Here is a 24,344-nt window from a genome sequence, read left to right on the forward strand (position 1 = left end):
GAACAGCTTAGACAGGCTGAGAAGCGGAAGCCAGATTGGACAATTGAAGGTATAATCAGCATAATGTTTGTTGGAAAGGCACAGGGAAACCATGCCATATGTTCACTTAAGCTTTAATTTTATGTAAAACGGCCTGTTTTTCCATTGACGTAGAGAAAATGCCCTTTCACTTACAGTTTAAAGTCTGTTATGTGCTCAACAGCTCCCCATATGTTCATAGCTGCGGTTTTCAGCAGTGACCCCTGCTGGGCAGAATGACTTTGAAGGGACTTTGCCAGCCAGCAGTCAAATGCCAGAGAGGGGTCTCCTATGCATGCTGAAACCCACCTGAGGTTTAGTGCCTACACAACAGGAGGCATGTCGACTTCATGGAGGAGAAATTACTTTTTCAAAAATATAAACACATTTTTGAGACTCGGGTTTAAGGCTTCCTGTCATCATGTTATTTTCCGGAACTGGACTTACATTTAACAGCAAAATGCGTTCTGGGAGATAAAATCTTGGGGTTTAGGAAGAGAGTTTGGTAGAATTAACTAAGGACAGTCCAGTGTTGAATTTGTGAAAAAAATAAGTGCCAGGGCTCTCATCAGAAGGCCACTGCAGCTTGCACCACACATTGCCACTGCCATGCTGCCAATCGTAGTAACAAAACAACTATTAGCCATCACACACCTACAAGTGTGACCATTCAGACTATTCCAGGCCCCCAAAGCTATAAGAATGTTTTGGGCACAATTAATAGTCATTTTTAATGTTTATTGAAATATTAATTAAATTAGCCAGACAGCACCACCTTGTGGCAGGCTTTCACAAGCACCAGTATTGACAATTAAGTGCCGGTGCCGAGCACCTGAAACCACTGGCTCAAATTAAGCTCTAGGACAGTCCATCAAATATACTAATACAGAGAGCATGAAACTGAATCAACTTAGATGTGCATTTAGCAATCAATTTGAATGATTTTTGGCTCAAGAATGACTGTAGACTAAAGAGGCTATGAGACTAGAGTAACCTCTTAACTGCGCCGAACGTTCCGCGCTAGTGCGGAACGTTCTATTGCGCGGGCGGGGCCGCGACGGCCAACGGACGTGCGCAGCACTCCAGAGGTAGTGCACGTGACGGCCGTTGGCCGTCGGCAGCAGCGATGAGGGTAAAGGATGTGGGCCAAGAGAAACAGACATATTTTGGTTTCATAGTAAGTGGGGTGCAAGCAGGAGCCCTTCTCCACCCACTAGCAGTGGTTCAGGTGGGAGTGATAGGGAAGCCAAAGAGCCATCTGGTAAACACTTTTTAGTGACAACATAACATAACGTTTATTTATAAAGTGCGTGTTCACCCAAGGTATCTTGGCGCTGAATAACAGATGTTTATTGCTACCCAACTCAATGGTACTCATTTTATTGACCTCAGAAGGATGAAAGGCTGAGTAGATCCACCAAGATTTGAACCTGTGACAATGGGTTGAACACAGAACTCTACAGTAGAACATTAGTCCAATAAGACACCAGATCCGTAGACAGTGTAAAAGACAAAAAGTGAAAAGTCCAGGCTGAATGCAGAGCTGCTCTGTCTGAGAACCTGGAGATGTTCTGTTACTTTGTATGCTGTTCGCCTTCCCTTCTACATGGATGTTATTAACCGTACTTTGCAAAGGGCAGAACTACAGACACAGTAGCAATACTCTGCCTTTCAAAGCAGACCTGAGTGGAGCTCTATGAAATGTGGCCAATGGTACTGCAGACAGTGATTGGCTGGGGCTGTTGTCCAAACTCCTCTACACTACTACTTAATTCCCAGAGAGAATGGATTTATAGACTGACGAACACTGATGGTTCCCAAAGAAAGCAAAAATGCTCCATAGAATTACCTGAAATGAACTGACTACTCGAGCTTGATATTCGAGTTGTGCCATAATGATATTTTTTACATGTATTTTATGTATTTTTCATAAAAACTAAGAGAAATATGTGATGGGTGAATGAAAATTATGACTTATGCCTTGCTTTAATATTGGAAACTATCCATTTTTAAATATTTTGTACCCCTTTTTTTGCTGTTGTTGAGTGATTCTTGCAGAAATGCTATACAAGGTATGCTCTCACATACAAAATAATCACAAGTTGCCTGCTTGGCATTGTTTTACCATACTCAAGACAGTAAGGCACATCAGTGCTTAATTTGAGCCAGTGTTTTCTGGTACACAGCACCAGCTATTAAACATCAACACTAGCACTTTTCAAGAGCGTCAGTTGAGGACACATTCATTTATGCACAGGGAGATTAAGTGATTTGCCCAGAATCACAGGTTGTTGAGCCGACACACAGACTCAAATCTGGTTCCCCAGCTCTGAAGTCAGCAGCTCTGGCTATTACACCACACCCTCTCCCCACTTTTAAGGTTAGTAATTGGTTCTATTTTAGGCAGCGCTAACAGGAGAACCAGACTGGTGCAAGCTGCCTCCTGAAGGGAGCCCCGGCACTTATGTTTTTTCCAAATTAACCACTGTGGCACAACCGTTATCAGCAACAACAAACTCATTGAATCAGAAAATCTGTAAAATCCTTTAGAATGCCATCGAAAGCTAGGGACTCAAAGACACAAATGCATTTATGCTCACCTTCTGCTGCGTTAATGTACCTGAGAATTACTCATACTCCTGTAACTTAGGTTTACAGAGCACTTATCACAAAAAAGGACAAGCGCAAAACAAGGTATTGCCACGTGACCTTACGTCAAGTGATGCTAAGAGCTATGGCCTGTCCTCTCTGGGTGTGATATGCATAATCTGAAGACCGCCTGCAGTATCGTATATACTCACATGGTTTTTTGGCCGGCTGAACTAGCTGCGGATTCAGGTAGGGGCTGTTTTCTGCATCTATTCTGCGCTTGTACTTCTGACGGCCTCCGCGCACTCGGTCCAGACGAACCCCTGGAATGCACAGAAAAAAAATGTTTAGAGCAATACAATAAATTGATAGTTTTCTCTGTTTCCATGAAGTTGTTGATCATATGTTTTTACGTATACATTAAAAGGGATACACATGCTTAGTAAAGGTATAGAAATGTTGCACGTGCTTTTGGTATCTTGATAGTAAGGGATATTCTAATTTTCAAACACTGTCAAAAATAGACTAACATGTCATGGAAGAAAGACTACTACATTCATTTTTAAATAAAGGGTAATATCACTTTTACAGATGCTTTGTTTCGAATTCTTGGTGACGGATTTTAGAAAACTACTGCACAAATATTTTCTCAGTGGATAAACCCCTTCTCTTAGACTGTTATGGGTCGCACACACCTTGTGAGTGGCTATATATGCCACACCCTCATGCATATTCCGATATTGGATTTGGATGAGCCTTTTAAACATGTAATTGGTAAGAACAACTCCTGAGGTTCAAAATAAGTTAAAAAGGCTTCATCAATGCTAGATATATGGCACGGTTGACCACTGCTGTCATATCTCAAAAGTGCGCCCCACTGTCAATGAGCTTTTTGTTATCTCTGGGGCCCTCATTCTGAGTAAGGTGGTGATTCTGATTCAGCTAGGAATGGGAGTTACACTCAGACTCAGAATTACAAGTAGTGCAAGAAAACCACACTCAATGTTTTTATCCTTGCAGATTTCACCAGCAAAGACCTGGTGAAATCTTTGTGGGAAAATGACCCACGCTGAGGAAAAACCCATGCACGGAAACTCTGATTTTCGCATTCTCCATTTCCCCGGTTCACACTTGCAGAAGTGTAGTAATATGGCACCTGTACATTTCCACACACTGAGGTATGTTCATATCGGGTATTCCTCGGGTCCTGTACTTAGACTTACAATGTATTAGCATTTTACTCTAGCTAATCTACATGGTTTATCAAACTCCTTCCGCTCCTTCCTTCTTCTCCCTCTTCTTCTTCTCTCTCTCTCTCTCTATCTTCCGGGGCGTGGGACCAAGGATGACAACCAAGCAAGACAAAGGGACGGAGGACCCCAATGACAAGTAGAACTCGGAAGACTGGCAATCGGACTAACTCCAATAAGACTGAAAGCTGGAAGCGAATCCTCCCCCCCCCCCCCCCCGGGTGTTTTATTTATTTATTTCTTTTTCTTTTTCTCTTTCACCCCTTTTCTCTTCCTCCCCACATCCCCTCCCCTCCCCCCCCCCCCCCCCCCCCCGGGCGTTTTCTTTTTCTCTTTCACCCCTTTTCTCTTTTTCCTCTTCCTCCACCCATGTGTATGTTATGCTCCATGTAAATATATATTTTTCTACAATAATAAATTACAAAAAAAAAAAAAAGTGGGATGGCTGGTAATTCTGCAATGCAGACAAGCACAAATAAATCACCATCATAGATCCAAGGCAGCCAGGTATTGCTCGTGCACTAACAGTGAGAATGTGGCGAGATAAAAGAAGGAGGTGGTAGCTAGTGCTGTAACGCAAAATGGTGTGGCTCCCCTGCAGAATGTGGCGATGGGCCCCCAAGTCTCCCATATCTCCACTCCATTCTTAGACCTTAGAGTGGATGGGGCCACTGCAGGCTGGCCCCCCCTCAGTGGCCTTTGGTGCACCCCTGGTGCTGGTCTGACAGCTCCTGCGATCACTTCACTGTGCATTGGGAGGAACAAACCTTCTGCTGAGGTGAAACTAAAGCTTCACGCATGAGGCGGGATGAACAGCACACCCATTAGACAGGCGTTTGTTTTTTCAAACAACTACCCTAAGTCCTAAGTTATCCAGAGAGATAAAAGGCACGACTAACATTAAAGCTCTCGCGCTCGGCAGCTGAATGTACAATTAGTGCGCGAGGCCTGCAGAGTGGGGGTCTCCTGGTGCTGATCAGCATTATTAAACACATTACTCGGTGAGCAGAAACCTGCTTCTGAAAACCCTTGCCTTTTATCATATTCTGGGCTTCCCAAAGCTATTTCATTCTATTTACATTATGGAAAAACACAGCCTAATGCCCACGCATCACATAAAAATATATTTTTCATAAGCTATTTTCAGGTAAACAAATCTTCCTCTGTTTCCTAACACTGCTTCAGTGATAGCTGTTGTCACAATCTCTTTGGCACAAGCAAATAGATAGAACTTCAGGACTCAAAAAAAGAATTATGATTTCGCGTCCCGCTTTATAGGAACATTACAACTCGAACTGAGGGCTCTTTTTTGACAGTTATGATGCCTTAGAAACTGGCACTGTGACGTATTTTCAGTGCTTGTAAATTTAGGGCTGGGGAAGTATAGGGGAGTATCAGAGGAGCAAGACAGCCATGTCTGAGGCACGAAACACCTACAAAGTTGTGCATTTGTGGGCATCCACAAATATTTTGTAGGGCCACCCCCACCCTCGAAACACTCGTAAATGTACTTGCAACCATTTTTAAGGATCTGTGTGAGAAGGGCAGAATGAGAAGGGCAGTCCACAACTGTCTCGGGGGCTTTGAAGTGTTTTATCAGCAGAGAAAATGCTTCCCTGTGGAGAAGAATATAAATAAAATAAGTATTCCTACATTTGCATCATACGTAGTGTGGTATACTGCACATTTTCAAGACAAGTTAGCTGAGTAAGTATGGAGGGAGGTTGAGGAGCAGGGGAATTGTATGAAGAAGGAATCCATTCCTAGCAAAAGCTCTGATTTGAAGTAGAGGGGATTTAGGGGCTGAGATATGCTGTGGCTGGAATTTATGTTTCCGACCAATATTTCCACACCTAGGCCAGCCGATCGCAAGCCAGTCCCTCTCAGCACGCAAGACCCAGCAAAGGATCACCGCAGCATTAAAACTGCAGTTTATTCATGCCAAATCCGCACTATGTGTGCAAAGCACCACACAAATGTTGGACTCTGTGTGGACACTGCGGTGATGGGAGACGAGGTGACCACCACATAGTTTTCTGAAGTCTTGCAGGTTGAGATGATTGTAAAATGTATTAGTGAGTCTGGTTTCAGGCATCCTGTTTCCATTGAGCCAACTCTGGAGAGTCTAGGTATGTGGAGAAAGGTGTGGGTGTTGGTGTATTGATTAATGTTTGTTATGCAGAAGATAATACACTTCTTGCGGTATTCAGTGGCACTACAACAGTGTTATCGATGGTTATGACCACCTATACGGTGGTAAACACTTGGATGACACAGCAGATATTTTAGTGTTGAGTAACATATTTTATTTTTGTTCTGTGGAAAGAACATGGTTTTAGTGTTGTGAATTGTTGGTATGTACTGCATATGGGTTCATCCGTTTCCCAGGAAGCATTATACGCTATGCGTAAGGCTTCATTAGACAAGAGTAAACAAGTGGCCTTTACAAGGGTGTCATAGTAGTTCACTTCTCTGATCACCTTTGCAAATTGATCAATTGTTATTGCAGAGTCTAGTCTTTGGCCTTTGTACGTGATGATCTCTGTTGTCACGAAATGCTTTGTTTGCAAGCGGTGATTTTGAGCTACTAACCACAGTGAAAATAGCTTGAGCAATTATCATATTGAGGTTCACCAAGCACAATATTTCACTAATTAATCGCTTAGATACTTTACCAGAAAATAGACTTTGAGGTACTGGTGGATGGGTGTCTTTCACTGGACGTGCTCTACACCTTAGTAACTAACAACCCAAAAACCTATTGCTCTTTTGCTTAATATGTCGTGTATCTTCTTCTCTCATTTTCTTTGCCTCAGGTGATTTGTTCAGGTCTTAAATAAAATATACTCCTCTACTTTGATCGAATCCATTTAATTATCTCTGTATTTATTCTGTTTTATATTCATGTAGCAGAGAATAGAACACTTGTGAGCCATTTATTTTATTCCTGGTGGACACTGATCGTCTTGATAAAAAAATCTGTATTGCTTTGCTTAAGTTGTAGATGCTTAGGTTATGTTGCTTTCTATTTAATAATGCTTTGGCGTAACAGACTTCGAATGAGCAAAACAAAATATTTATATTGATCCATACGAAATTGGCAAAGCATAAATACTTAAACAAGGATAATCCCAGAGCTCCCCTTTTCTGTTATATATATATATATATATATATATATATATATATATATATATATATATATATTCATCAACTGACTATGCACAAGATAAAGAAAACAACTGTCATTTGCATAATTTACCCAACAACATACGCATGGGTTCAGTCCTTATTTTGTATCGCATACATTTTTGGAGGTTTGATAATATCTGCAAATTAGAAATGCGTCAATAAACTAATGCAGTGTCCCAGAATAACAGTGAGGCAGCTCTGTTGATAAAAAGCAATCTACAAAGAGAGAGACACAAGGATGTGGTAAGCCTTGAAGGTCAAAGCGGCATCTCATATGCTATGTGATGCCGGATCACACCGGCAACCAATGAAGCTTGTAAAGGATTGGAGAGATATGCGGTGACAACAGTAATAGTTAAGCAGCCTGGCTGCTAACTTCTGGGCCATTTGCAAATGATTTGCAAGAGATATGGCGAGGTCGAAATAAAGTGCATCGCAGTAATCCGACTGTGAAGCATCAGGAGCATGAATCAGGATCCCGGCATCCTGGTGGAAAAGAACAGTATTAAATATTTCTCCGGTGACACCTTGATGCTCAATGACTGCGCGTATGCGGTATTTCAAGAGAGCGCGGTTTTCAAGGATCAGGACTCACAGTATGGTCTTTTGTTGACCAGCATGATCTGCCCTTGTTGGTCATCAGGCATGTGGCAGAGGGGTGAGCTTGGTGCTCAGGAAGAGATCAAAGGATTCAAATTCTGTCAATTTAAACAATATTATTGGGATCTTCCTTGATCTGTACTTAAATAGGTACCTATACCTATTTCTTCTCCTACTCCTTTGATTACTGCCCATAATTCCACCATCGATTTAATACAAATGTTTACTTAAATTTTAACATATATAGCACTTTTTAAAATTGTCTTTGATCCTCAAATCTCTTTTGCCACACATTCAATGAGCTATTCACATGAAAAGATGGATGTGGGAAATAGTTTTTTCAGTCACAAAGTCAGGAACTTCACCTTTTGCAAATGTTCTTGTATACGTTGGTGAAGTTTTGGTTGCCACGTCTGCGAACCCAAAAGTCCTGCTCCATTTTAACCAAGTATTTTTATATTTATTTTAAAAAAGATTTAAAATGTAGCACATTTATGTCAAATTGCATAGCAAGCAGAACTCAGTGGTTTCAGGATAAATAAACATATAATGAACTGTAACAGGGCAAAATATATGCATGCTACTTCAGAAGAGGTTATTTGAGGTCAGATGATGAACAGGTTCAGCCTGGTGAATGGGTGACTCGGACAGGACGTTGGCCAGGAATCAGCAAAGGGCACCACGGGGCACTGGGTTGACTTGGACAAGACATAAGCCACGTTAAGAAATCAGCAGACCGAGGCAGGACATTAGTGGGGACTCAATAATAATCAGTCGTGGAGAGACAATAGCGGGGAATCAGCACTGAGCAGACTCAGCAGACCATTAGTCAGGAATCAGCAATTGCTGCTGGTCACCCAAAGTATGTTTACTTCTCTTCCGTGGGTGTCTTTGCTGCTTAGCAGACTGGGAAATGGGTGTAATATTTATTAGCTATAGTAAAGTGACACTGAGTGCCATACAGCTTTTATTACAAACTGAGCCCAGTGCCTCCAGTGGAACGCGGCTAGAAGACCTCATGATATAGCTGCTGGGGCAAGATAAACCACTGTTGAGCTTCTCCTAGAAGCATTCTATGGACCGTGATGGGCACTGCATATACCACGTGACAGTGTATTTTAAATATTTGCTTTGGTGTGAACAGTACATAAAGATATTTCACGGTGTTGCGGTAAATTAACGGAGAAGCTTTATCATAACTAAAATGCATCTCTGTGAAGTTAAGTATGTGATTACCTATTTCTCAGTTGGTGGTTTAGTCTAGTTAGCCATCTAGTGCATTTTTTGCACTTTTGCTAAAAGATTTACCATCTGCATGACATCCATTCATCCCTTGCTGGTGAGGCTTCTCACCCAGTGGGACGGGGCTTGGTCACCATGGGCCCTTCATGCCTTCAAAATCAACAGGAATATTAGGTGCTCTTTTTGCAAGCCAACAATAAAACATTTTTTTTTAAAGTGTTTTTTTATAGACATTTTATAAACAAATAGGTAAATTCACCTACAGTAGTGGTATTTGTGTTGCACACCATACATTTATTTCCTATTAGTGAAATATTTTTCTCTATAAATGTTACCCGTGCTACTCCACCGTCCACCGTCCACGGCTTATAGAGTAGAGCGCTGGCGTTCGTCCGCTCTACAGTCGCATGTCTTGAAAGCTAATAGTTCGTGATCCTAGCTTCTTTCTGCCTCTTCTCTTTGGGGCAGTTATTTAACCCATAATACGAATATTTACCTGGCATTTAGATGTGAAAAAATGAACCCATGCTATGTGTTTGGCCTGGAGGGCACTGCCATACTCTATAAGAAGTTGCCTGGCGCGGAGCAGCTGGTGACACACGCGCGAGAAGCCTAGAGCTCAGGCAGAAGAGTGAGCTATCGGAATATAGCATGTATCCTGTTTCCAGCAACGTTTTCACTGCACAGCAGGCATAAATAATAGGATGTCAAAAAGCTTTAATACGTTTCTGTGGCGAGGCTGTCATCCCATTACAATATATGATTATAGCTAAATAAATTGCTTCATGTAAAATATTAATTTCCTCCTGGCTTGGATACCAAAGAAGTAATGTCCATTTTGTGGGTAGAAATATTTTATAGCACTGTGGTTACATCGTCCCAGACTCTTCCTGCTCGTATTGATAGTTTGCTTAATAAAGAAAACAAAGTGGTGACCACTGCGGTGCGATGTCCTTGGTGTTGATGCGCTCCTTTCTAAGGCCACACGCTGGAGGACCGCGGAGTGCTCCGGCGCAGGCCGCCATTTGCATGAGTCGCAAAGGCGTGGTATTGAGGTAACCATCTCCACTGTTGGTGTGATATGGGTGTATAATGGAGATTGTAGTGGTAGAATCCTACGTTGGCTTAACCTCTTACCTTGTGTTGGGATTATCATGCACTTACACCAGTCTCAACTGTATGAAGAATGGAAAAGCCAAAGAATTCTCCATGTTGCATATCTGGTTGCTTTTGAGGGGCAGACAGGTGTATGATATGCTTCCTTCTCTTCATTAACTCTGACTCCTCTTTGCTGATGTCTACTGTGTTTGGTGCAGAAAGTTCATTTACCTTGCAGTTGAGATATTTTGTCCACACATCTATAGTTTTCTGTTCTTTGGTTTCCGATATGTCAAGAACTACCAGCAATTTGGAAGAATTGTCATCTCAGTCTACTGCTATGGGCACAATTTCAGTTGAGTTCAGATACACCTTTCACGTTGCTATTGCTTCTTAATGTTATCTATTAGATTCTGACAGTATTTCCAGTTAGCCTACAAAAAGTCACCTGTTTGGTAACTTTAAATAATCAGGTGTGTACACACATGCACACACACTCACACATACAGCGAAACACACACACACAAACACTCACACACAAACACTCATACCCACGCACAGACACACACACTCACACACACAAACACCCATGTGCACACACACTGCATATATGAGTGGATATGGTGAAGATAGTGTGGAACTAGTTACTGGTATTATAGATAGTTGTCAGGCATCCTTTCATTACTCTTGAGAAGTTGCAAGGCTTTGATTTGGTCATGCTGGGGTATTTTAAGTATTTTAAGCATTTAAGTAGTGAAGGGTATTTGACTTGAATTAAAACCCAAGTGATTAAATCGGTTTCAGTAAGATACTTTTCATTAAATAGGCCTTACATGTGTGGAACAGTCATGTCGCTTTAAGAATCTGCAGAGCTTTACCACTGTCTAATGTTTAATTAGCAATCTCTTCATGAAAGGTACAAAAACCCGAACATTCTAATTCCAATCAGTGCCCATTGTTAGCTGCACCTTGCATAGAGCAACCACACAGATACCCTTCTTATACAGACCGTATGTATTTTTTAAAAAGAAAATATTACTTTTATAAAATACTACATTCTTAACTACATAATTATTATTTCTTTTTTTAACTACAGTCAATCATTTCATATAAATCTTTATAAAAACACATTTTTCAAACTAACTGTCCCGAAATAAAAAAAAAGTTATGTAAAAATACATAAAGATCAATGTTTAATATGGCCCTGCAATGCCACCTCAGGATTGTGGTGACATTCACAAATCACAGAGCCTTGGTCTGTAATGGTGTATGTAGTCTGGGGCTGGCTATGCATGCCTCTACACAACATCCGCAAGAGATACAATGCAGCATAAACAAAAGTCACCTCATCTGTTCCTTGTGTAACACTATCACTGTGCAGAGAGGTGATGTGTTATCTTGCCTGCAGTTCCTTGCATCTGTTAGCAGGCTAATACTTGTATGATTAATGGGCGCCTGGTTGGCGATCTCCTATTACTAGTACTGCAGCTGGAATTACATCACCCAGGACTTGTGTGCGCTATTACATCGGTTAACCACAGAGCCATCAGAGAAAACCCATGGCAAGATGCTCTCACAATGATCGTGCATAGTTAGCATGCTAAATAGTGCAAGAAAACAGAATGTTAATAATGGACTAACATGAATATCACAATTCATGCGACTAAAGATCAACAGGAATTCACATACTTTTACTATATGTTGGATCTTCATGTCATAAATAAGACTTCATGAATGCATTTGCATGATGGCTTAACACAGATTAACTTACTGTGCCCCCAAGATTCAGGCTTTATTCCAGTGGGGGCTGCCTCGGACAGAGGGTGATGGGGGCAAAAGGTGAAAAAAATAAAAAATAAGCTTTCTGCCGCTGCTGGACGCCTCTCCTCCGTCCTCACTCTGCTGGCAGGACTGGAAGCACCCAGGCTCCCAGACACTCCCAGCCAATGACAACGCTACTGATGCAGCGTTGTGATTGGTCTGAGCAGCCTGTTTTACTGCTCAGGCAGTGCCTGGGAGCCTGGGCGTGTTCTCCACCGGGCTGTGCCACACAGCCCGGTGGAGAACCGGCAAGCTAAGTGCGCATGACGGTTTGCCTGGTCCAAGATGCCTCCCTAGTGAAGTGCAAACCACTCCTGCTCCCTCTGATGGCATGCCCCACCCTGCCCTAACATGGCTTTGATTGGCACTGAAAAATAACATGATAATAATGTCTTGTTACTATCATTTTCTTTTTCTGCACTGCTCAAAGAGCAGTGGGGGAGAGGATGCCACCAAGGAAGGGGTATCAGTGTCATATAAAGGGCCAAGCCAGACACCCAACATTGGATCACTGGTGCAATGCTTTGACACAGTGACGCTCAGTTTGCCTGACACGTGGGCACGAGGAGTGCTGGTGTTGCCTGCATATTTATGGGTGTGGATCCCACACGTGGACACGAGAACTGCTGGTGTTGCGTGCATATTTATGGGTGTGGATCATAGAAATTGGACATTTATTAGTGTAGGAGGAGACAGCAAGAACACAGGTGAAAATAAACTTAGAAGAGTAGGAGAGGAAATAAGAGAGGGAGCAGAACAAAAGAGAAGGCGGCAGAATGAAAAGGGTGCCCCATGAGTGTAAAAAGACAAGGCCAATCAGTGCCGAAGCCCAGTACTGGCTACCTGTCATTTTTTTACGATAGGAGGCTTTTAGGAAAAAAAGTAGTATAGATCATGGCTTAGTTTAAGCTGTGAGTTTCATCCCCTCAAGGGCTCAGGGTAAACTTGTGATGTAATATTTTCACACATACCTATGTCCTTCGTAGGCAACTTTGTGTTTTGAGGGTTTCGAGGTTAGTGGTTTTTGATGCGTATATGATCTAGGGGTAATATGAGTGCGATTTTTGTGCAGGTTAGTGTTTTTTTGTTTTTAAGAAGCGACATTTTGAAATATGGTCAGAACAGTCTGCAGCAATGCGTCCATGACGAAGTGAAAGAAAAAGACTTCCAAGATGTGAAGAGACTAGGACCGGGATTGTTCCAAGAATGCAAAAGGCAATGTGTGCCTGTTAGATGCCCTAGAACTTGCCACAGATCTTGGGATGCTATAATGAATCCATGTATCCAGAACTCAAAGGTGCCCCATTGTAAGGGCAGTGGAAATGGAGCTATGCTGTGTGGTCGCACATCTTTGATGTGAAGACCAAAGTTCCTGCGCTGCAAGGGAGTTAGCTGAACAGCCCCATATCTTTAAAAGTAGTATCTAGTTTTTCTGTCTCTCTGCGCTGCTGTGCATCAGGCTGCCTTGTGCCACTCCCACACCCTTGTGCCATAGCGCTGTACAATACAGCATGCATAAAGAATAGAAAAAATGAAGAAACAGACCCTTTTCCAATATTATGCCTGTCTCAAGGAGGTGTACATTTTCTGGTACAAAGCCCTGTCTACCTTTGGTAGTAAATTGGGCTTTGCATCATAAATTCTGGGTGGTTTCAGGGTAAAACCCAGGTGCCACCCATTTTATACTCCCTTGATGCACGCTACTTTATATTACTTTAGGGCTTCCTTCGAGCACAAAACAAGATTTGAGCTGGAAAGTAATCCCAATTCAAAACTTTGTGCCAGTGTGTGTCACTTTCATTACAGAAACCTGGTGCAAAGGGTTAGTAAGCCTGGGCCTCTGTCTGTGGAGGGATCACCATCCCTTTTATTTAGCTGGGGCATCACCTTTCACTTCACCACGACAACTGCTAGTATGTTAACACAGCTCTGTATTGAAACACATTTTGTTATTTTTTCACGCTTTGGCTGCATCCACCCATCCACGATTTGCCATATGATCACTGTGAAAGTCCCTCAAAGAGGTGAATATGTCTCTTATATGTTGAGAAACGTTCTAATGTGCAGTGTCAGAAATGAACAAATACATTTCGGAAACTAATGCAATACACTTTCAGAGGTGGAGAATATGGCTAAGCATAACGATGAAGGCGCTTTCTTAACTACTTCGGTGCTCATGACGGCTCCAGTCCGTCATGAGTCACGGTAGTCGTGTGCTCATGACGGCCTGGAGCCGTCAAAAAGTTGCCGCTCCGCCCACGCGCTAATAATTCCCGTCCCGTGCGGGTGAATTAATCAGTGGGCGGGGTTCTGACGACTCCAGGCCGTCACGAGCACATGCCTATCGTGACTCATGATGGCCGGGAGCTGTCATGAGCACCACGCCCACAACCCCTGCACCGCGGCAAAATTTGCGCTGCGGCGAAGGGGTTAAGAACATTTTGCATGGATTTTTATTACTCATTTTTATTGTGTTAATTGGCCTTGGGAGGATGAGAGCCTGAGTTAAGCTTGCTAGGATATGAACTCGTGGTCTAGAGTCAAAGCTGTATCACTCTTGAGGCTGCGCTACCAATATAGAGATGAATGCAGGTTTTCATTTTGTAAATCTATCAAAAAAGAAAATGGTTATAGGAATATATCAGATGCATAAATATTCCTGCCTAGGCAGAGTTTTAAATGTGCTTCCTGTGGTGTCACTTTGCATTTGCTAACTACCCTTCCCATGCTTTTATTATGGTGTGTGCTGTGCACCAAAACATAGTCCATTGGTACAGATTGGTACAGATTTGCCCATGCACAGCATTAGAGCTCCCTTAATATCAGCATGACAATTTTCTCAAAGTCCGCCATTTCCAGCGTTCCGCACAGTCGCAGCCCCTGGAATTGATCCATCAGTTTTGCTCTTGTAACAATCTTAGTCACAAAATGAAAGGCATCAGAAACGTGATGCCTCATATATTCTGTAAATAATGGTGGCATGCTCTCTGCTTCTTTGACCTTTTCAGCATTCTGTAATTTGACTGGCTGGGCGGCCGGCTCCTGGTCTCCCCATTTGAAGCCTCACTAACCTGTGGTGAAGAGGCATTGGCCTGGCGACCATACATCAACGCGCTGCAATGTGGTCGAGTGGCGGCTCTCATTTCAGTGCAGCCGTCCATATACAACCCACCTCCCACGTGAAGCGTACACAAAGGCTGCAAAAAAGGGTTGAGAATCCCTCTCTACAAATAAAATCCAGAAGCTGAGCCCTTTATCTAAGAAATTCCATCCTCACGTTGCTTTGTGTGTAGGCTAAAAATGATAATGACATAGCTTTAAAAGATATTGGAAGTTTGCTATTTTTAAGCGGTAGTCACTCGCCCTAACCATGTACTTTATAAGTTATTGTTAGGTATAAAGGAAAAAAAGATGTTACGTGAAATCTTATTATTTTTTTAAACCAATTTTACTACATTTAGGGATAAACACTGTTCGCGATCAGATGATGTCCATGCAGTACTAATGAAAAACATTTACATTAAGATACAATGCAGCAATAACAGACATTTTAAGAATGGTAAGGTATAAATAATTATATGTTTGATGGATGGTAAAAGGAAAAAATACTCAAGAAGACTAATTCTAGGGGGAATCGTACTACGTGCTTGATGACGTGGATGCTGTGTGTGCTCATATCCCCCAAAATATATTTTTTTGCTTTTATTCCTGAAACTGCTCTATACTAGTGTAAATTGGGGGCAGTAGAGCAACGTTCTCTTAGAATTCATCAAGTTTAATAATTATAAAATATTACATTTAGTGAGAATATAGGTAATGGTAAATTATTTCTTATATGCTTGATCTATATAGCTGCATTAGCCACTTTAATGATACATTTTGAATTGTCTTCCTGCATGTCATATTTTAAAATTACATTTGATATGTTTGCTAAACCATTTGATTAATCGTTCAATTATAAAATATAATGCTGCCGTTGAAGAGTAAGGAGAAATGGATCACAAACTATTTCCAGATTGAAGCAGCATACTTATAGGTAGCAAGAAATTAATTTGTAAAACTGAGAAATTAGATGCACAGACCTATTCTCTTGGGCAGAATGAAATATCAGAATTTAAAAAAACAGAAAAGTGTTATCTTGATTACATTGTTTTTAAACTGCAATTTTCTGAAACACTGGCCGATGTGGAACGCATATGTGTATATGTTTAACTTCATTCTTAGAAAATTCACAAATTTCACAAACACAAGTCTAACAGAACAACATAGTGGAAAAAACCATATTGAAAATGTTGGCCAATTAAAGTACTCTTTTCGTCTTCTGTCTGGTGCTCATTATGTGTTTACAGCAATCCTACACAAAAAGCAAGACAGCAAGACGATAGAGAGCCATTAAAATATACAAGTGACCACGATTCAATGATCCATTCCACATTACGCGCGCACTGCGATGTGCATTTGTTGTAATAGTCTTTTTTTATTGCAAGTTTTACTTCTTACTTCCTTTAACCAGGACCTGTTTTATTGCTAATTGTTCCCAAACAATAATTGAGCCCAGTGACGCTTGCATGTTTAACTATGTGGTTTGCATAAGCTAGGCGATGTGCTTTTGTAAGAAAAGTCCATCATAATGGTGTGTCAGGTGAGATATGGAAGCAGAATTGGCTTGATGTCAACTGGACTAAAGATTATCTCCATTTGTTCCTTTACCCCTGACCCCAACCCACATGGGTCTGCTCCCTGTCGCTAAATTTGAGTAAATCTCGAAGGAAGGCACAGTCTTTGCACTTTTTGTCCCTTGGCTATGTATTTGGACCCTGCCCATGGAACAGAATGCCTTTCAGTATAAGCAGTGAGATCAATGGAATATTAGAACAAATATTAAAATTCGTATTGCCTGATAATGCTATGCTATGGGCGCTGTGTTCGGGAAATGTGTTTTAAATTCCTATGCACAGCTTTAAAAATAAATCCATAAGAATAATCCAGATACTAGTCTGGAACACTAATAATCTGTTCTGTATATGCGTCTATATAGAGCACATATGCTATGTCTGAGTTGGGACCGTATCTAACCATAACTAACATTTTCCTCTACCCCAACAGTTCCTTTCTTGAAAAAGTCAATTGATCCTCATTAGAAAGATATAGGATGCTTAAGGGTGTACAATTCTCAAAAGGAATGATTGAGTCAATATACTTTCAAACATGGACACACAAGTCTTAACTCAGATGTTGGTGTACAAAGCATTATTTATTGTATAGAGGATTTTGACCATGTTGCTAAAGGGAATCATGTTAAAGTAGTATCAGTACACAATGCAGAAAGGATTATCGACTAGTACGGTTCTTGCACAATCAAGCCTAGGCTAACATTGGGTCAGCCTGTTCTGGACTTCAGGAAGAGCCCAGAGCAAAATTTGATGCAGTAATAATGCATGGGCATTAGACCAGGGTCTTAAATGCTAAATTTACCAATATTGAAATTATTTACATTGTATTTTAATTTATGTTCATAAGGTACACAGTTATCCCAGAGGGTTTCTAAGCACACATCGAAGGGAAATATTGTAGCCATCCGTATCTTCCAATGTAGACTCTTTACAGTGCACCCAAGCTTTTAGTTTATTCCTGGAATCGAAATGGGATGTCATGTTTTTCAGATACTAGGGAAGTTGTTTCATAGCTTTCAACAAAATAAGAGAACCAAACATAGAGTGCCACAGTTGTGCCACAAACAAAGGGAAACGCAGCACAACACATGACAGAGCCAGAATCGCCTAGATGTGGCCTCGCAGACAAATCTCATGACAGCTTTCATCTTTCAAAGATATGGTTTCATATGTATGTTCTATGTCCTAATTGCTATTGATGCATTAGGCAAACCCAGGCTGAAATGTTATTCATGCGTTGTATATAACTCCAAAATGGAAAAATGCCATCTGCACATGTGCGGCGGCATGGCTGCCTTTGTATAACTTCCAAGGCTGGCACTGATGTAAATGGGACCTTTGCATCTGCATCGAGGTGGGACCTGCTGTCCTCTAAAGGTTTGAAATGTGTCCAATAAAACCATATGCCATATTACTCCATTAAACCATACTTTGGTGACACTGTGCTGGGAGTTCTGCATCCAGATATCATTAATGTTGACAGAGCTCCATGCAGAAACCCCATTAACAATAATGGAGTCCCGGAGAGGGAGAGATTCCCTGAATAGCACTTTAGAGTAATGAGCCCCATATGTTAACTCTGTACATACTGCACAACAAACAGGGCCCTGCAATACCTTGATTGTAAATTAAGTGCCATTGCCTGGCAAGTATTAACATGTTGTCCATCATTTTGTTTGTTCTAAATTAGACATTATAAATGGCTGCACAGTTATTGTTGTGAACAGCAGTATGGCTTCAGGACACATTGTATAACGAGGGCACCGGTTTGTTTCATATGTTGTTTGTCAGAATACTTCATGAGGTTGATCGTATCTGTTGGTGTTTTATTGCATAGAGGGATTTTGACTTTTTAGATGCACTGCCTTTGATTTAGCAAACACAAGGAGATGATGGACGGAGAGCTGAAACTTTTCAGACACTCACACCCAGTCACAGATCTGGGTTGAATCCATCATCGTTCTTTAGCTCACTTCGCCACCTCAGTTCAGACCCAGCCATATGCAAATCAGTCTTGACCCTGTGCCTCATGGGAATAGTCCAGCCTGAACTGCCAAGCCAGGTCTACCCTGCCTGATTTAGCTCATGGGTGAACCATAACATGACATGTCACAACACAATACTGGACAACGCTACTCAACTACGAGGATCATTCGGCGGTCAGTTCCAACAGCACAGCCACTGGATGACTGTGGGATCAGCACAGACACTGCGCGGACTCATAGCCTCAGCTTTCCAAATTATTGTGAGTTCATCTAAGCAGTCATTCCTTCTCCCGAAGAGAAATCATCTTGTAGTCACAGCGCTACAAATTAGGCATCATGTAACCTATCGTTTAAACCGGCAGCGCCACACCAGAGATGATTTATTCTAACACATGTTGGCAGAAAATATATCTATGCAGCCTCATGTTGCTTTTTAGAATGGAAAGAGAACATTTTAAAATATTGCCTTAAATGCCTTACAATCTGAAAAAAGTAACAATGAATGCCTTTATCAAATAAATGCCTGTCCTGTGTTGGATTTCATCTACACCCTATGTGTGGGATTTCTTTATATGTGCTTGTTCAAGGTGCTTTGGAGTCCCTATGGAAAAAAATACACCACATACCCCAGAAACAAATCTCTTGACCTTGTAAAATGCATCCCTAATAGCTTCAAAGTATGCATGATAAATGAATTCTGGGAGGAGTTTAGTGCACAGTTTCATTCTCAGTGCAGGAACTCCAGCAATTATGCTCTGCTCGAGGTGTACTTGTAGTTGGCCTCGTGTGGCTGTCTCCGCAACCCCATTTTAAAGCCAGGGTTTAGTGCGCAGTGTCCAGAGTTCAGGTAAGGTGAGCTGCAATCAGATTATGGGCACATGGTTGGATCAGTTCAGTTCAAGTCTGGTCTGACAACTTAAAGCCACAGGACCCCATAATAAAAACATATTGCATCACAGCTGTTGGCATACATGCACAATCGGTCAATACATCCTCCCAGATCTATCAGGACCCCTAAAGGAAGGATAGTCGATGTGTCATGTGGACAGAGACATCCACTTGTAGGTACTAATGCCATGATAGATGTTATCATATGCCTGGGATTGGTATGAGATGGCTTCATTGCCCTTGCAGTGACAGCTGCACTTATCGCCCACCCAGGGAGAAAAGACGGAAGCACGTGTCTGATGCTTCAAGTCAATGCCTCAAGTAAATGAGACCTGGAACCGTTTTATACAAAGTGCCCTGGGGGGTGCAATGTACGTTTGCGCCCACTTTGCACGACCCCGGTGCACTAAGTTGTTACAGAAAAGGCTGTAGATGCTTGCACGACCCTTTCTGTAATATAGATAGCGCTGGATCAATGATAGCATTAACACTATCATCAGAGGGAGTTCCCTCATTTGCATGGGGGCGTGGCCTCATGCATATGAGCGAATCTCTTTGCCTCTGTGCCTGCGCCGTATTATAGATGTGGGCGCAGTGGCAAAGAAGCTGTTAGGAGGTGCGATGACAATGCGCCACCTAAAAGCTGGCTCACTGTCAGTGAGCCCCCTGATGGCAGCCCTCTGAAGGAGGTGAAGGGGGTCCTATGGACCCCCCTCTAGACATCCCCTGGCAGGTGGGTGCCGCCATTCACTGCACCCGTCTGCAGAGGGAATTGAAGGATCTCTAAGGCTCTTGTGTAAATCAATGTTGTCCAATATTGGTGCAGAGGACTGGTTCTAGGTCAAATTTTCAAGAGAATCAAAACCGAAAAACTGGTACTCATTGCATTCAAATGGGACTTACAGCCACCGGTTATCCTCAAAATGTGACTTTGATCTTACCCTGTTGGATCCACGAGGTGCACCTCATGCTTTAAAGTAAAATGCACTGATGGTAAGTTTGGAACAGGCTCAGTGAATTAGACACTGGCCTTAAACTGGATCCGTGCAGAGAGAGGCAGGCTTGCTTCACCCTGATGAACCAATGCTCTCTGGTGCGTTAAAAAGAGAAGCAAACAAGCACCGAATCGTTGAGTTGCAAAATTAGAACATATGAAACTGAGCAAAATCCTGTCCTTTCCAGAACTAGACTGTTTGTGCCAGGAATGCAAAGGTCTCTACTAGAGTATTTGTTTCTTTATATTTTGTGATTGCAGTAGCTCTGCCACACAAGAAATGACACCCAGGCGTATTTGTGCATGAGCTCCTACCCCTGATGGATGCAACCCGCCCCCCCAACAAACCACACGCCACATAACTCCGTCTCCAGGCTGTGCTTGTAGCGGGACAACTGGATCACCAAGGCACGGAGCCTGAGAGCAACATCAAACATGATCACTGCTCTAGTTTTGCCTAAATGCTCGCCGTGCCGTCACTTTATCCTGTGTACACCACATTCCACTACTGCCCGACCTAATAAAGACTTCTGTCACTGCAATAGCTTTTAATCTTCAGCTCGCCTTTCCCCCCTCCTGATAAGGCTGCCAGCTCCACTCTCTGCAAATGAGCTCATGCCGGCACTTATTTTTGGTCGCTGAAAACAGAAAGAAAGCGCCACTGCTGGCGGTCCTCGCGTGGGAGCAGGCGCTGCGCTGTCTGTGGCACGGAAGCGTGCATGGAAAAGCGATGAGGAACATGCTGACAGCGATGGACAGCCAATAGCAAACCAGAGGCAGTTGCATCAGGACTTACTTCCCTGAGTGGTGTTTAAGGGTCTTTTTACCTATACTAAGTATATGAATCAATAATCAACAGTCTTTTGCATCCTACATAGTGATGGTAGCCAGTCAGCATTGTCCTGTGTTCTAGTGCTCAGCTTCCACACATGCAGCGGAAACATGTGCATATCTCAGAAATACGTTTTTTCATCAGTGACATGTTTTTCTCCCTGTCAACCATCATAGGAAAAGTGTGAGCTGGAAACACTCAACCAATCATCTTACTCTCTTCTCCATTTAGACAACCTCAAACTCCCCAGGAATAAGGAACAGCTTTCGGCCTAGTTTCCAATGTGATCATATTCAAGGAATTCTTTGGGGTAGTGCAAAGGACCCATTGACAAGGACTTTGGGTCAAGGCACAGGGAATTATGTCACAATTTGGTCTGCAACTGTTCCCTCATTTTTTTGTTCTGTTTATGGACCAAGAGGGGAGAGGTGTTCTTGCAGGCAAATGCTGAATTTCTTCTCTCCTGCAAAGGACATTTGCAGCAAGTTGGCACCTTGCATCACATGCTTTTTGTCATGATAGCAGAAACCTTTTACTCTTGTGAGCAATGCCTCTGCTGCCTGGCAGGCACACTCCTCCGAGTGGGCATCCACCATCTCTGTGCCCTTTGTGATATTGAAAGAATATTCAACCTTACCTACTGAGGTTGTTTGATGTACCCTCATTTCCGTCCATGGCGGAGGCAGTTTACTATGATCCCTCCCCAGAATTATTCACTCAACATATGGGACTGCCCTCTAAAGCCAAACTGATCACCCTAGGAAGCTAGCGGTTTGCCAGCCCATCCCATTTCCTTGCAGTAATTTGTTGCTCCCTGATGTCCAATGAGCTTTTCCATTTTGCAACTTGTCTTGGAGGCCTCTGGCCACTTGGTAATGCAGAATTTTCTGCTCTATCCGAACTCCAAGGTGCTGGACACTCTGCATCAACCTCCGCCCTAACAATGATGACCAGATTTTGGACACTACTTGCCTGGAGGCAATAGTCTAGAGCAAGCCCTATTTTAGTGCCTTCGCCCGCTGACGTCTCCCTCCGCCACCTGGACGTCTCAGTATTCAAGATAGCAGAGTTGAAATACCTTCACCATCTTGACCCTTTGCTGTTTGAAATCATGAAAAGTCTGATGAAAGAGTAAGGTAGCTCAGCGGATAATCCTCACCTAAGGGCATTATTAGCACGGTTTTAAGAAAAAGGATGGCCCGTGGTTACCATGCAATTTACAGGGGCTGGTAAAATGAATAAAGCCTGCAGCCACATCTGAAATCCTTATCTGCTAGGAAAGTGGGAGGCACAAGTCTAAAGAACTGGTAATAACTGTTTTAGGCCACGCCTGAGGTCTAAGGGCCCATGATTGGCAAAAAGAATTGTGATTACACAGATAAATTGATGATATAAGAAAAATGATTTAACGTTTGCACTAAAGTTTTTCTGTTCATCTTTTAGAATATAAAGTTTAAAAAAACAAGGTTAATCATTAGTAAGTTGCTAATATTTAGGACCTGAAACATCAAATAAATGTATAAGCCAAAATTGGACGTGTATGCGTGAAACATAGCACGTCGTACGCAAAATGCTTGTTAAAATTTGGCTGGCTCGGAGAGGTTCATCGATCTCTATGTGGGTAAGTACTTTAGGTTTTTTTCCATTTGTTAATTGGAATGACTGAACCCCATTGCTTTTTGCACTAAGGATAATCTTCTAGTGTTTCTCGTCTTACCTCTAATTGTACCATTGTGTATATTTTGTGACTTCAGTTGTGTTCATCAGACAAGAAAATATGCTGTGACACGGTGTAGTAAATGCAGCAGGAGGTATCACACGGACACCTGCAGATGAAGAAAACGCCTACTCCAGAACGCTGAAGCCGGGTCCCGCCCATCCTGTTGTGCGGTACTGATCACATTTTATGAATAAAGTGTTGAGTCACCTCTCAGAACCTACTGCTGATGTAGAGTAAAATAATCTAATCTTCAGTGATGTATCCCCTTGTGCTGCTGGGTCTCTTAGGCATGCAATCGTACCGGGCGTACATGAAACACTGCTACATTTAAAGCAAAAGGACACCGAATAGCCATAGACACAGGGAGTATTTGAGTCCTGAACGGGCGGATGTCTTGCTTGCCAGTCAATACCTTCATTAATAAAGTAGCAGAGGTAGATAAACAATGGGAAGCTCAGAAATGTCTGCAAGATATACCCCAATTCGGAACACAAGAATTAATTCTCAAGGCTATTCCAGATTTAAGATATGGAATGGAATGATGTGTTTAACCAATTCCCTCCACGCTTCGGCCAACGGACGTCGCAAGCACTACCTGGCTAGTGCTGTGCATGTCCGTTGGCTGACGCGGTCCCGCCCACTCTTCAGCACTCCCGCACCGCGGCGGAATTTGCACCGCGGTTGAGTTAGGAAGTGTTCTACGAAATGACCTCCTGAACTGTCAACATAAAACATATTTTGAAGCCACCATTTTGGTTTGGGACCCATTGATGAAGTTATATATATTTCCATTCAATTCAAAAGAGATTGTCGCTTTGGGAGGAAGGGGAACCAAATGTGCGATAAAATACAAACAGTGACAATAAAATGAGGCTGTATTTATAGCGTGCTGCTCGCTATCTCAATCAATATATTTTCTAAGCATGGAAATATAAAATCTGAGCATCACATAGCTGTGAGGCAGTGGTATTCAACTGCGCATGAACGAGAGTTCTGTGGCCACTGTAGGAAACCTTTGTTTGATGAATATTGTAGGTGACTCCCCTAGTGGTTTGACACAAAGGTGGCTGATCATTCGGTTATTTGTAAGAAGAGCATGTTGAAGTCCATTTCCCCCTAATATCTCTTAAACACCACCAACTCGTCATATTTGCATCCCATTTACAAAGAAGAAAATGCCTTGCAGGATTGTTTTTGTGCAGGAAGGCACCCCTTAATGCGGGCACACTTGCAGCATGACACAAGGGTGCCTACGTCTGTGCTGTGCAGCACACACTGCACCAGTGCAAGGAAGAAGCAGAAGTGCATCATATCTTAGTAGATATCGCGCATTTCTGGTCTCTCCATTTTATGCAGTGCAGCGCATTGCGCTAGCGTGGGGATACCTATGGGTAACCAGGCGCTCTAGGAATCCTGTTTCATTCATTCATTCATTGCTTTGCTGC

General features: G+C 42.4%; 1 protein-coding gene across 4 annotated transcripts in view; it reads right to left on the reverse strand.

The window, feature by feature from the left end:
- Positions 1 to 24,344, reverse strand: part of ESRRG (estrogen related receptor gamma) — a 264,204-nt gene that overhangs the window by 80,442 nt on the left and 159,418 nt on the right. For all 4 annotated transcript variants that reach the window (XM_086927905.1, XM_086927902.1, XM_086927903.1 and 1 more), the window contains one exon: positions 2,820 to 2,930. In XM_086927905.1, coding sequence (XP_086784031.1) covers positions 2,820 to 2,930 — 111 coding nt within the window. The remainder of the gene's footprint in view (positions 1 to 2,819; positions 2,931 to 24,344) is intronic.

The sequence above is a fragment of the Lissotriton vulgaris genome, chromosome 6 (genome assembly GCF_964263255.1).
Source record: "Lissotriton vulgaris chromosome 6, aLisVul1.2, whole genome shotgun sequence".
Taxonomy (NCBI): Eukaryota; Metazoa; Chordata; class Amphibia; order Caudata; family Salamandridae; genus Lissotriton; species Lissotriton vulgaris.